The sequence below is a fragment of the Rhinoraja longicauda genome, chromosome 5 (genome assembly GCF_053455715.1).
Source record: "Rhinoraja longicauda isolate Sanriku21f chromosome 5, sRhiLon1.1, whole genome shotgun sequence".
Classification (NCBI taxonomy): Eukaryota; Metazoa; Chordata; class Chondrichthyes; order Rajiformes; family Arhynchobatidae; genus Rhinoraja; species Rhinoraja longicauda.
The window spans coordinates 22184290-22199266 of record NC_135957.1 but is presented as its reverse complement, the minus strand read 5'-3'; the positions used below and the strand labels follow the sequence as shown (position 1 = coordinate 22199266).

The 14977-nt window shown below is 40.7% G+C and overlaps 1 protein-coding gene across 4 annotated transcripts in view; it reads left to right on the top strand.

The window, feature by feature from the left end:
* shprh (SNF2 histone linker PHD RING helicase) overlaps positions 1–14977 on the top strand; it is a 61501-nt gene that overhangs the window by 16835 nt on the left and 29689 nt on the right. For all 4 annotated transcript variants that reach the window (XR_013547252.1, XM_078399047.1, XM_078399048.1 and 1 more), the window contains 10 exons: positions 508–1215; positions 1944–2195; positions 3887–3965; positions 7530–7693; positions 9545–9801; positions 10504–10625; positions 12641–12729; positions 12827–12919; positions 14126–14233; positions 14750–14892. Coding sequence is in view for 3 of the 4 variants with exons in the window: in XM_078399047.1 (XP_078255173.1) it covers positions 508–1215; positions 1944–2195; positions 3887–3965; positions 7530–7693; positions 9545–9801; positions 10504–10625; positions 12641–12729; positions 12827–12919; positions 14126–14233; positions 14750–14892 (2015 nt within the window). In the remaining variant the exon portion in view is untranslated. The remainder of the gene's footprint in view (positions 1–507; positions 1216–1943; positions 2196–3886; positions 3966–7529; positions 7694–9544; positions 9802–10503; positions 10626–12640; positions 12730–12826; positions 12920–14125; positions 14234–14749; positions 14893–14977) is intronic.

Here is a 14977-nt window from a genome sequence, read left to right as displayed (position 1 = left end):
TGCATTATCAAGTCTGGTCACATATAGGCCAAACTGGAGAAGATGACTGATTTTCCTTCGTGAAGAGTATGAGTGAACTAGGTGGGCTTTTAAGAGTATTCAGCATTAATGATAGCAGCTTTTAATTACATATTTATATAATAACTTATGACTTCAAGCTTCTGTCTCAGGATGAGTTTTAAACCTAGAATAAGGGGGGCATAAAATGTCAGAATTACAGAAAGGGATTTAAAAAATATCTTTAAACAGGATGTTATAAGGCTATAATATTCATTTCTATAATCAGTGGTTGATGCAGAAACAATATAAAGACTGAGGATTAGATTGGATAAATATATTGAGGAAGAGGAGAGAGGGATGGGAATAGAATAGATAAATGTGATGAGGATTTTTTTTGCAAAAAGTTTAATTTGAAAAACACGTTTTCAGCAGAATTTACTAACTTCTATGAATGAAACATGTTAATTGTGCACTAATTTACAATACCATATTATTTTTGCTTACAAGGTCAGCCCTGGGAAAAACACCATGTCTATTGTCGTAAATAACGGCGAGGAGATAAAAACGGAAGAAGCAGATCCAGCTGTGAATATTGCAGACACTGACAAACCACCAGTACATGATTCACTTGAGTGCCTTTCGGAAAATGAAAAGAATAATTGTAATGAAACTGAACCATGTAAGAATGCAGTACAGCCACCAGAACTATCACAGGAATCTGATCCAAAAGAGGAGGAGATTCACAACAGAGGGTTAGATTTTCTGTCACCTGAACAAGAGATTGTAGAAAATAAAGAAGTTGGTGAAATAAGAGAAAGTTGCTTTACCTCGGTAACGCTGCCTGTGAATGATAACAGTCTCCCAGATGTCCTCCAGGGAGATTCTCAAGAAAACAGGAGCACAACGCATTCGGCTAAAACGGCTTCTCCCTACAGCAAGTCAAAGTGTCATTTTGAGTGCATATGTGGTGAAAGCGGACTGACTGATTATAAAGCACGGGTGCAGTGCCTGAAGTGCGATTTGTGGCAGCATGCCACTTGTGTTAATTACAAGGAAGATGACTTAAAGACCAGGCCATTCTACTGCCCTCACTGCCTGGTCACGATGAAACCTGTGTCCACATCTGCAACCCTCATTATCTCTCCTAGTTCCATCTGCCACCAATGGGTGGATGAAATCAACAGACATGTGAGATCATCTTCCATTTCCATTCTGGTAAGGAAAACTACAGAAAGATGGAATTCAAGATTGTGCAAATTTCAAAAACATTTTTGCATAAACATTTAGCACTTTGTTCTTTTTCGCTCATTCCCAGCACTAGCCCCTTCTTCTGTTGTGGATCCGCTACCACGCCTAAATGACTATATTAATATGATTCTCAACAAGCATATGTGACATAAATATCTAGAGTTAATTAAATTAGCTGTATAATTAGTTCATTTTAAGATATATGAGTCTTTTACATTATTTTACCTAATAGTTTAATTAGTTGTTTTGACAATTTAAGCTACTTTAATTTTTTAGGACAGCTTTTTCAATTGCAAAATGTGAACTGCTGGAGGAACTTAGCAGGTCAGGCAGCATCTTTAGAGAGAATGAATGTGCTTGCTGTGGAACCAATTGCCAAAGATAGACACAAAATGCTGGAATAACTCAGCAGGCAGGTAGCATCTCTGGAGTAAATGGATAGGTGATGTTTCAGCTCGGGACCCTTCTTCAGATCAGAACCAATTGCCAGATTGGTGTAGGCAAAAAAAATTGGGCATCCAAAACCTATGGCTTAAACTGACCAAAGGAATAGGAAATGTTGCTTGTCCATTCCCTGCACTAATGTTGCCAGCTGCTGAGTTCTTCCAGCACATTGTGCTTTGCTCAAGATCCAAAATCTGCAATTCCTTGTATCTTCATTAACAAATCCAGTTTCCATCATTTGTCCTCCACAGGTCTACCAAGGTGTGAAGAAACACGGTTTTATACAACCTCATGTACTAGCAGGGTATGAGATAGTTATCACGACATATGATGTACTTCGAACAGAGCTGAATTACGTTGACATACCTCATAGTAACAGTGACGATGGACGTCGATTACGCAAAGAGAAACGCTATATGGCCATTCCAAGTCCACTGGTTGCAGTGGAGTGGTGGAGGATATGTCTGGACGAGGCTCAAATGGTTGAATGTGCCACTGCTAAGGTAAGGCCACAGAATGCAAAAAAACTATTGGCAAGAATTACATAGAAACATGGAAAATAGGTGTAGGAGGAGGCCATTTGGCCCTTCGAGCCAGCACCACCATTCATTGTGATCATGGCTGATCATCTATAATCAGTCACCTGTGCCTGCCTTCTCCCCATATCCCTTGATTCCACTAGCCCCTAGAGCTCTATCTAACTCTCTTTTAAATTGATCCAGTGAATTGGCCTCCACTGCCTTCTGTGGTAGAGAATTCCACAAATTCACAACTCTCTGGGTGAGAAGGTTTCTTCTCACCTCAGTTTTAAATGGCCTCCCCTTTATTCTTAGACTGTGTCCCCTGGTTCTGGACTCCCCCAACATTAGGAACATTTTTCCTGCATCTAGCTTGCCTAGTCCTTTTATAATTTTATACGCCTCTATAAAATCCCCTCTCATTCTTCTAAACTCCAGTGAATACAAGCCTAGTCTTTCCAATTTTTCCTCATATGACAGTCCCTCCATCCCAGGGATTAACCTTGTGAACTACGCTGCACTGCCTCAATAGCAAGGACGTCCTTCCTCAAATTAGGAGACCAAAACTGCACACAATACTCCAGATGTAGTCTCCCCAGGGCCCCATACAACTGCAGAAGGACTTCTTTGCTCCTGTACTCAAATCCTCTCCTTATGAAGGCCAACATGCCATTAACGTTCTTCACTGCCTGCTGTACCTGCACGCTTACTTTCAGTGGCTGGTGTACAAGGACACCAAGGTCTCGTTGCACTTCTCCTTTACCGAATCTGACACCATTGAGATAATAGTCTGCCTCCTTATTTATGCCGCCAAAGTGGATAACCTCACATTTATCTACATTATACTGCATCTGCCACGCATCTGCCCACTCACTCAACCTGTCCAAGTCACCCTGCAACCTCCTAACATCCTCTTCGCAGTTCACACTGCCACCCAGCTTTGTGTCATCCGCAAACATGCTAGTGTTACTTCTAATTCCATCATCCAAATCATTAATATATATTGTAAATAGTTGCGGCCCCAGCACCGAGCCTTGCGGCACTTCACTCTCCACTGCCTGCCATTCTGAAAAGGACCCGTTTATACATCCAATTACAGACAAAATATATAATGTTACTGTTTGCCATTGCATTCCTGATGAAAATATTGGTGTTTTGTACACCTTCTGTATTACTAGTTTTAAGAATAAGGTGAGAATATTTACTAAGATCAAAGCAGATCTTTATGTCATTGGATCTGTCATGATTTTGTCGAAGGACAGTTTGGTCCATCCCTGATTACATTTCTTATGTTCTGAGGTCTCTTTTTCTTGAATGTAAAGCAATTTTTAGTGTGAATTTTTTGAAATGAACAAACCCAGATACAGTGTAGGAAGGAACTGCAGATGCTGGTTTACACCGAAGATAGACACAAAATGCTGGAATAACTCAGTGGGACAGGCAGCATCGTTGGATAGAAGGAATGGGTGTCATTTCAAGTTGAGACCCTTCTTCAGAGTCTGAAGAAGGGTCTCGAGCCGAACTGTCACCCATTTCATCTATCCAGAGATGTTGCCTGTCCCGCTGAGTTACTCCAGCATTTTGTGTCCAAACCCAGATACAGTATCTTCCCTTTTGGAAATGAAGATTTGTCATTCTCAGAGTTCCTCTTTCTGCCTTTGTTTATTTTCTTGCAGGCTGCAGAAATGTGTCTGCGACTAAGTGCCGTCAATCGTTGGTGCGTCACAGGAACACCTGTCCAAAGAGGCCTAGAAGGTATTGTTTTTTGTGATAGTAAGCTCTTTTCTATTTATTTTATTAAATGGAATTATATTGGAGATAAGAGGTTGTATTTTGCAAATGGTTACTTTTTACACAGAAAGAGAATGAGTGATTATTGTTGAGCACATCTGCAGAACCCACAGTTAATTAATTGTTTACGAGAATGGCATGCTTATAATTAGGTATTTGTGGAAATTAAAATGATATATCATGATTAAGTGATGAAATCAGCATTATGAAAGGTTTTGTCGTGCAAAGGGTTAGGAGACTGAAGAATTTATTCTCAACAGGACTTATGCCTTTCAAGAAGTTCAGTCATGAGGTAAATTTGATATAAGATAATTCTTGATAAGTAATTATCATCAACGTTTATTGGAAACTGTAAGATGACTTAAGCCGGTGCAGTAAAGTGACTGATGTGGTAGGCTCTGTGTAAGTGCCCCAGGTGATCCCGTTCTCCAGTTTGTGCTCGAGTTCAACAAGTAAAGATTGTTTATGTGCAGATCTGAATCTCACCAAGAATGCAACACAACCGCTTAGAGACTCCCTTGCCACTGGTACAGAGGAGGCAACATACCATCCTGGAATCATGACTGTGGCCACAGAAATGCGTATCTGGCCTTGTGCCCCCCCCATTGGATCCCCTTTCACCATTACCCTCCTGTCCTTTCACCCACAACCCATATTGCTATCATTTAATCTCTACCATAAAGTTACCATGTATAAATGCACTTTTCTCATTTTTCATCAAATTCTATCCCTTCCATTCCATTTGGAATTTGTCTGTTTATCCACTAACGTTCCCATCAACCCCAAGTTAGTGCATTGCGACTGAGATATAACTATGTCATTCTTAAAAATGTCAGGTTTTTTTATTTGACAGTCTGGATGCTAACCTTGTGTAGGCTTTTTATCACCCTCTAGTCAGGGAACACCTATGAACTACTATTTTGTGCCTTTTAGCCAATTTCTCATCCATGCTTTTACTCTTCATTTAAAATCACGTCCTAATTTTATCAACAAACAAATACAAAGGAAAAACATTCATAGTTAGAGCTCACTGGATGACTGATAGTGTTCGCCTACAGATTCAGACACACAAAATTGTTTTAGTGTTATTCAATTGGCCCCTTCCAGGCAAGGATTAGCATTGTAATTTCAGCGTTGGGAAGCACAGAATGATGTTATTCCCATGCAATGCTTAGGTCTTCCCAACAGTGTTGGACGGGCATTTTCTGTCAGTTAAGCACATTCTATCAGAATGTACAAGGCATGATTAGCAATTTTGCAGATGACACAAAAGTGGGTGGTATCATAGATGGCAAAGATGATTATCAAAAATTGCAATAGGTCCTTGATCGGTTGGGCAGGTGGGCTAAGGAATTTTGTGAAGTCAAACCATGGCTGGACCTTCATAGTGAATGGTAGGGCTCTGGGGAGTGTTGTCAAGCAGAGAGATCTAGGAGTGTAGGTACATAGTTCCTTGAAGGGAGCATCATAGGTGGTAATTAGCCTTCATCAGACAGAGTATTGAGTATAGAAGTTGTTACAGTTGTACAAGGCATTGGTGAGGCCACAGCCACATTTGAGGTATTTTGTTCAGTTTTGGTCACCTTGTTATAGGAAAAACGTTGTGAAACTGGAAAAGGGTACAGAGAAGATTTACAAGGATTTTGCCAGAGCTCGAGAGCCTGAGCTTTAGGGAGAGGTTGGCAGGCTATGACGTTATTCCTTAGAGAGCAGGAGGATGAGGGGTGATCTTATGGAGGTGTGTAAAATCGTGATGGAATAGATAGGGTAAATGCACAGTCTTTTACTCAGGGGAATGAAGAACCATAGGTTTAAGGTGAGAGGGGAAAGATTTAATAGGAACCTGAGGGACAACTTTTTTGTCACAAAGGATGGTGGGTATATGGAACAAGCTGCAAGAAGAAGCACTTGAGGCAAGTACAATCACAACTTTTAAAAGACAATTGACAGGCACATGGAGAAGAAGGATATGGGCCAAACGCATGCAGGAGGGAATAGTGTAGTTTTGGCATGTTGGTTGGCATGGGCAAGTTGGGCCGAAGGGCCCGTTTCCATGTTGTACGACTATAAGTCCTTGGGTACTTGTATGAATGTTTGTAAATGTTCTTTTGCTTATCTTTAAATCAATTAGTATTTATTTTGGTAAATGCTGTGGTGAATTAATGTGGTAAGTAAATCGACTTTTGTTCACTTTCTGGGAAATCATGCTTGACTAATCTTCTGGAATGTTTTGAGGGCGTGACAAGTAAAATGGATGAAGGGAAGCCAGTGGATGTAGTGTATCTAGACTTTTAGAAAGCCTTTGATAAGGTCCCGCACGGGAGATTGGTGACTAAAATTAGAACACATAGTATTGGGGGTAGGGTGTTGACATGGATAGAAAATTGGTTGGCAGACAGGAAGCAAAGAGTAGGGGTAAACGGGTCCTTTTCAGAATGGCAGGCAGTGGCGAGTGGAGTGCCGCAAGGCTCGGTGTTGGGGCCGCAACTGTTTACCATATATATTAATGATTTGGAAGAGGGAATTAGAAGCAACACTAGCAAGTTTGCGGATGACACAAAGCTGGGTGGCAGTGTAAACTGTGAAGAGGATGTTAGGAGGTTGCAGGGTGACCTGGACAGGTTGAGTGAGTGGGCAGATGCGTGGCAGATGCAGCATAATACAGATAAATGTGAGGTTATCCACTTTGGCGGCAGAAACAAGGAGGCAGATTATTACCTCAATGGAGTTAGGTTAGGTAAGGGGGAAGTGCAGCGAAACCTGGGTGTCCTTGTACACCAGTCACTGAAAGTTGGCGTGCAGGTACAGCAGGCAGTGAAGAAAGCTAATGGAATGTTGGCCTTCATAACAAGAGGATTTCAGTATAGGAGTAAAGAGGTTCTTCTGCAGTTGTATAGGGCCCTGATAAGACCACATCTGGAGGATTGTGTACAGTTTTGGTCTCCTAATTTGAGGAATGACATCCTTGTAATTGAGGAGGTGCAGCGTAAATTCATGAGATTGATCGCTGGGATGGCGGGACCGACATAAGAGGAAAGATTGAAAAGACTAGGCTTGTATTCACTGGAGTTTAGAAGGATGAGAGGGGATCTTATAGAAACATATAAAATTATAAAAGGACTGGACAAGCTAGATGCAGGAAAAATGTTCCCAATGTTGGCCGAGTCCAGAACCAGGGGCCACAGTCTTAGAATAAAGGGGAGGCCATTTAAAACTGAGGTGAGAAAAAACTTTTTCACCCAGAGAGTTGTGAATTTGTGGAATTCTCTGCCAGAGAGGGCAGTGGAAGCCAAATCACTGGATAGATTTAAGAGAGAGTTAGATAGAGCTCTAGGGGCTAGTGGAATCAAGGGATATGGGGAGAAGGCAGGCACGGGTTATTGATTGGGGACGATCAGCCACGATCACAATGAATGGCGGTGCTGGCTCGAAGGGCCGAATGGCCTCCTCCTGCATCTATTTTCTATGTTTCTATGTCTTCCAGAACATATTTTGACATGGCTGATGTATTTCTTTCTCTTTCCTTAGACTTGTATGGATTAATACTGTTTCTAGGTGTCGACCCATATTGGGTTAAACACTGGTGGGACCAACTCTTATACCAACCTTACTGCAGAAAGAATCCTATTCCAATCTACACACTCATCGCGAAAATCATGTGGAGAACGGCAAAAAAAGATGTTCTTGATCAGGTATATCTATCCATGTGGATGTGAGCAAGAAATATATTAAGTTGTGGGTGAGGGAACAGTTTTGAGAGAATTCGCATCATCAATTTTGGAGGCTGTAAGCTAATTAGCCCGCTGACCTAATATAAAAATGCAGGTGCTCTCCATGCAAAACATGCCCTTTTGCAACAACAGGAATTGTTGTGCAGGCCATTTCCTTCAACATTTGCTGCCCTTATATATGCCTCTTTTGGTTATTCAACAGGATGACCTATGTAATGGTCCCCTCCAGTTTCAGGACAGACATATTTTCAGGTTTCCATGCAACTCTCCAATTTTTAGCTTTATTCTGCCTGATCTAATACTTGTCATCAGGAATTTTAGGGTATAGTTGCAGTTCATATTCTAATGTATATAATTCCAGGTCTCAATGCATTAAAAAAAAAATCCTGTAATTTTCAACGCATGTTCATTCCTGCAAAAAATTCAACAGTTTTTCATCGTTAAGCTTTAAGTAGCCCTTAACAGGTTTAATAGTACACTAGCTTACCTTTACCAGGAGCATCAGTAATTCAAAGCCCTTATTTTTGCTTCCCTTCAAGTTTGAAATATCCTTTAGCATTACAACCTTTGTATGTCTTCACTCTTATTCAGTTCTTGTGTATCCAAGCCCATTTTCCCCACCTTTGGGATGTATTTCCATTCATCTCCCTCCCCTTCCCCCACTCACCACCAACAACACCATAGTCACATCTGTGGAGTCATTTAAGTTCCTTGGAACCATCATCTCCAGGGACCTTAAATGGGGGGGGGGCACCATCGACTCCACAGTCAAAAAGGCCCAACAGAGGATGTACTTCCTGCGCAACTGAAGAAACACAATCTGCCACAGGCGATGATGGTCCAATTCTATACTGCTATCATTGAGACCGTCCTCACCTTCTCCATCATGGTCTGGTTTGGCTCAGCCACCAAGCATGACATCCGGAGGCTGAAACGGATCGTTCGCACAGCTGAGAAGGTTGTTGGCTGCAACCTTCCCCCCATTGACGAACTGTACACTGCAAGGGTCAGGAAGCGAGCGGGCAAGGTCATCTCTGACCCTTCTCACCCTGGCCACAAACTCTTCGAAGCACTTCCCTCTGGAAGGCGACTCCGGACTGTCAATGCAGCCACAGCCAGACATAAAAACAGCTTTTTTCCACGAGTGATAGTTCTACTCAATAACCAAAGTCTGTAGTCTCTTTTTTGCTCTGGTTTATTTTCACCCACATGTTTAGACCGTAATGTTGTATCCTTATTGTTTTGATGTGGTTATGCTTTATTCTTAATTGTTAACTGTATGTTTGTGTTGTCATTTGTGAGCAGAGCACTAAGGCACATTCCTTGTATATGCATACTTGGCCAATAAACTTATTCATTCATTCATTCATTCATTCATTCATTCATTCATTCATTCATCTCAGTCAATTCCTTCTCTAAATTATTTTTCTCATTTTCCTCAAGGCCTTGTTTAGAATCTATATTTGTCCAAATGTTTGGTTGCCATTAGTAATATTTTCTTATTTGGCTTGGTGCCAAATTTTGTTTCACAATAATCCCTTGGAAGTATTTGAAGACATTATACATTGTTACCATTCATAAGCTTCTTAAAGTTATTTCCAGAAACTGAGTTATGGGAGTGTGCAGGCAAGAAGAAGACAATAATAACTATTTCCTGACCTCTTTCACATACCATTTATGAAGGAATGACACCTGTAAATGTTATTGTAGGTCAATTGCAGCTACAGTTGTGTTCTTCTGATCAAACGTTAATGGATTGGTGAGCCAACTGGACACATGTTTTTTTTAATCCATGTGCTACTTTTCTTCCAGATTCAGATACCTCCTCAGACTGAGGAAGTTCATTGGCTGGAATTTTCACCAGTAGAAAGACACTTCTACCATCGACAGCATGAGATTTGCTCCCAAGATGCATTGCAGAAGCTGAGGATGCTTTTTGATTGGAGCATCAAGTTGAGCCGTCTGGATAGGCGCACAGTTGGTTCCATTTTGTATCCCTTGTTGAGGTTACGGCAGGCATGCTGTCATCCACAGGCTGTTCGAGGAGAGTTCCTTCCAATTCAGAAGAGGTATACATAGAATGGCAGATAATTTAGAATATAAAAATAGTACATTAATTGTCATAAGTTATAACATATGGGTGGTTCAAGCAAGGAACATATACTTAAAATTTTGAGGGGAAGATGAGGGAAAATTCTTCTTCTTGAAGATTGGTTTAGATTTGCAATTCATTTCTTCCATGGGCGGTGAAGCAAGCCATGAATGGTTCAAAAGGGTAAGGGATTATCATGAATAATTTGCAGAAACAAAAACAGAAAATGCTAGAAATATTCAGCAGGTCAGGCAGCATATTTGGAAAGAGAAAGAGTCAATATTTCATGCCCAGGACGTTCCATCAGAACAATTCCAACATTTTCTGTTTTTGTTTGTGATCTCCAGAATCTGCTATGTTTGATTTTCCATAATTTGCAGGGTTGTGAAGAAGGACCAAGGGAAATGAAATTGATTTTATTGGTCTACTAGAAGGTAACATGGATTCAATTGGTCAATTAGCTTCATCCAGTTGCATAATAGTTGTATGATTACGTAAAAACCGAAACAGCGTTTGCTGGAATTTTGTGCTCAAATCTCTGGGATGGGATTTGAACCAATATTTTTTGACTAGTGAGCCACAGTTGACGCTGCCATTTGGTATTTACTTCTGTTAGGAAACGCAAAGTTTGGCAATTGTTTTTTAGCTTGCCCAGATTGTTTTGCTTCTGTGTTTGCAGCACCATGACAATGGAGGAACTCTTAAAGTCTCTTCAGAGAAAATGTAGCACAGAATGCGAAGAGGCTCATCGACAGCTAGTGTGTGCTCTCAATGGGCTAGCTGGCATTCAGATTATCAGAAGTAAGTGAACAGACCTGTACTTTTTCCTGCAGCTCATGATATGAAATGAATATGGATCCATTAATTTTAGGAAAAGGAAAGGTTTGTGAGAATAGTGCATGGGTAATTGTCATCAATACTTTATTTCACGTCAACGTGAAATGAATGGCTTTTGGTTAGGATTAGTACTTTATTCCGACCCACAAGAGAATCAATTAAACTTCTTGTTGATAATGATTTTTTTCAGTGATATTGTTTGAGATAATCAGATTTTCTTGTCAAATATATGGAACTGCAATGTTATCATCAGTTGTAATTATTTAGATAGATGGACTTTATATTATGGTAAGCAGGTATTTTTGGTTATGAAAGAAAGAAAAATAAGAACATTCATTCATCTAGCATCTTTTACAATCTCAGAACATCATAAAGATTGTTGCAGGTAGAAGAATTCTTCTGAAATATTGTGGTACAGTGGAAAACCCTGCAGACAATTTGTACATCGCAAACATCATCCCATTAATGACAATGTAGACACAAGGACATTCTGTAGACACAGAAACTGGTTTACAGAAAAAGACACAAAGTGCTAGAGTAACTTAGAAGGTCAGGCAGTATGTCTGGAGAACATGGATAGGCGCTGTTTCGGTTGGGACCCTTCGTCAGACTGATTGTAGTGAGAGAAAGCTGGAAGAGAGGTGGGCTTGGGACAAACCCTGGCAAGTGATAGGTGGATACTGGTGAGGGGGGTTATTGATTGGCAAAGGGTGGACGAAGGCCAGAGATAAAAAGACAAAAAGTGTGAGATAAGGAGATATGGATAGAAGAAGTGTTAATTGCAAAACCAGAGGAAGAAATGTAGGTGGGAGGGGACGGGGGAAATTGAAAATGGGTGCTCATTCAGCTGGGGCATTGGCAAGGGTGGGGATGAATAAAGGCAGATGGTGTTTGTAGTTAGTTACCGAAAACTGGAAAATTCATTGTTCATACCATTGGGTTGCAAGCTACCTGAGTGGAATATAAGGAGCTGTTCCTCTAATTTGCGTGTGTCCTCCCTCTGGCAATGGAGGGTCAGGACTGAAAGGACAGTATGGGAATGGAAATTGGAAGTGGAGTTAAAATGGTTCACAACCAGGAGATCTAGCAGGCTCTGGTGGAGCGAGCGCATATGTTCAACGAAATGGTCGTGTCCTCGCTAATGGCATGTTGGCCTTCATAACGAGAGGATTGGAGTACAGGAGCAAAGAAGTCCTGCAGTTGTATAGGGCCCTGGTGAGACCACATCTGGAGTATTGTGTGCAGTTTCGGTCTCCTAATTTGAGGAAGGACGTCCTTGCTATTGAGGCAGTGCAGCGTAGGTTCACAAGGTTAATCCCTGTGATAGAGGGACTGTCATATGAGGAAAGATTAAAAAGACTAGGTTTGTATTCACTGGAGTTTAGAAGGATGAGAGGGTATTCTTATAGAGACTTATAAAATCATAAAAGGACTAGACAAGCTAGATGCAGGAAAAATGTTCCCAATGTAGGGGGAGTCCAGAACCAGGGAATACAGTCTAAGAATAAAGGGGAGGCCATTTAAAACTGAGGTGAGAAGAAACGTTTTCACCCAGAGAGTTGTGAATATGTGGAATTCTCTGCCACAGAAGGCAGTGGAGGCAAATTCACTGGAAAAAATTAAAAGAGAGTTGGATAGGGCTCTAGGGGCTAGTGGAATCAAGGGATATGGGGAGAAGGCAGGCACAGGTTACTGATTGTAGATGATCAGCCATGATCACAATGAATGGCGGTGCTGGCTCGAAGGGCCAAATGGCCTCCTCCAGCACCTATTTTCTGTTTCTATGTTCAATGTCTTGATGCTGGTTGGGGATAAATAATTGATTTAATACTACAACTGAAGGATGCAGCTTTAATAGTGAAACATTTCAGAAATGCAATAATTTGGTGTTCATGTGTCTGGAGAAGGAAGTAAATCTGAGTGTAACGATGCCAGCATAAGCCATAATTGACACCAGATAATATAATTTACGATTACAGGTGAGTTTGCTTCAGCAGTTGAATATTACAGAGAGGTTTTGCGTTCATCTGAGGAGCATAAAGGTAAACTTCAAACAGATTCTTTACAGGTAAGTAGACCAACTTGCAAATCAGCTTACATTCACACATTGCATCATCTTAATTCAACTATTCCCCATTTTATTTATTGATCAAATTGTTTTCCAGCGTCTCCATGCCACCCACAACCTTATGGAATTACTTGAGGCAAAACACCCAGGCATTCCACCAACTCTTCGTGATCACAAGCTTAAAGATGAAGTATGTTTCCATTTTCCATGAGGTGTCAACCTTGGTTCATTGTGCACAGTAATTGTCCATTACTATATAACTCTCCTCACCATTGTTACTTTGATTATTTGACTCTGTAGCAGGAAGAGAAGTGGCCTTATCTTTCTCCAACGCTACAGGCCTTGCAGTTTAAATTTAGGATTATGTGTTGTTTATATTTCAAATTTGTTTGCATTGTCCTCTGTATCCAGAAATTGGAAAAGCCTCTTCAGAGTGATCCTACCTCATTGATGGTAAACATCCAAATTTGAAAATTAAAAATATATTTTTACAAACTTGCATTTATATTTTCCTTACCACATCCTAGTGCTTGGAGTTGGTGAATTACTTGAGATGAGTGGACATTAATACCAAGGAAGCAGATGTGGCAAAAAACAAAATAGGTCTTTATATCTTGTGATTATTTTCCTTAGAGACCTGGACTGAGAATCCAGAGATGTGTGCTCATGTACAGCCACGGCAGCTGTAAAATTTGAATTTAGTTAATTAAGTAATATGGAATTAAAAAACTAAACGATCATCTTGGGTCACAAAACTAGTTAGTTTAGTTTATTGTCACGTGTACCGAGGTACAGTGAAAAGCTTTTGTGTAGGATGGAACTGCAGAAGCTGGTTTAAACCGAAGATAGACACAAAATGCTGGAGTAACTCAGCGGGACAGGCAGCATCTCTGGTTAAAAGGAATGGGTGACATTTTGAGTCGAGACCATTTTGGTTGGGTCTCGACCCGAAACGTCACCCATTCCTTCTATCCAGTGATGCTGCCTGTCCCGCCGAGTTACTCCAGCATTTTGTGTCTATCTTCAGTGAAAAGCTTTTGTTGCTTGCTATCCAGTCAGCGGAAAGACAATACATGATTACAATCAAGCCATTCACTGAATTACTGAACTACTGGATTGCCACACAACCCCAATATTGTCCTTGGGGGAATATCTGCCACCCTTGCCCTGTTGGGCCTTTGTGTGACTCTATTCCCATAACAATGTGGTTGCCTGTTAGCTGTGGTGTGAAACAGCTAAACAAGTCATTCAGTTGTATCATAGCCATTACTTTAAGACTGAAGAAGGATAAAACAGGACAGACCATCCCAGGATCGGTCACAGTAAAGATAATTTCCAGTACAATTACTTTGCTAGTGTGAGTATAATATTTCATCTCTTCCCTCATCGTATACAGGCTGAGCAACTCAAGCAGCACTACATGAGCAAATCAGATTTGGAAGTCTCTACCGCACAACAAGCTCTACAGCCAGTTCAGCAGAATATTCAAGAGCTGCAGCGCAAGGTAAAGTATACTGCATTGAAACACCAAGGAAAAAATATCCTTAGCCCAGCACCAGGTAAGCAGATCTGCACACAAACAACTTCAGCAGAACTGCCCTGTCCAACAGCACCCAGTAAAAAAAATATTATTGTCCATCACCATGTAGCTGGTCCTGTCTACTGAAGCTGGTAAATCTTCCTACGCCATTTTGTTGTAAGCGTATGTATACTGCACCATGACTGACTCTGTTTTCCTAAATAATACTGTGGCTCTGCTTGCTAACGATACACCTATGGACTGGTCAAATAAAAGAAGCCTGAAATATTTGTGGAGTTACTCAGCTTTGCTCTCAGTCTGTAACCTAAATAGTTTTATTTTAAATAGGTCAATTATATTACAAGACAGCCTCCTATAATGTATTAATCTCCATATAATGTCTTATTTGCTTCAGATCTATTGATTGTTATAGTATAGAAAAGAATAGTTTACCATTATTTTGCAAAACTAATATCTCATCTTTGCATTCTGCATATGTAGATTCACTCTGGAGCTCCTTGGTGGATGGGAATCATTGACTGTGTGCAGCAGGCTTCTTTGTGTGAAGAATTAGTGACAAAAGTGCAAAATGAAATTTCATCCAGCTATAAACAAGAAGGCAACAAGCTCTCCATGGCCGAAAAGTAAGTGTGTTTGCAAATGAGGTAATCTTTCATGCTTTTGCTGAACAGCTATGTGCCTCCTTGCTTTTGTTAAAACTGGTTTCCA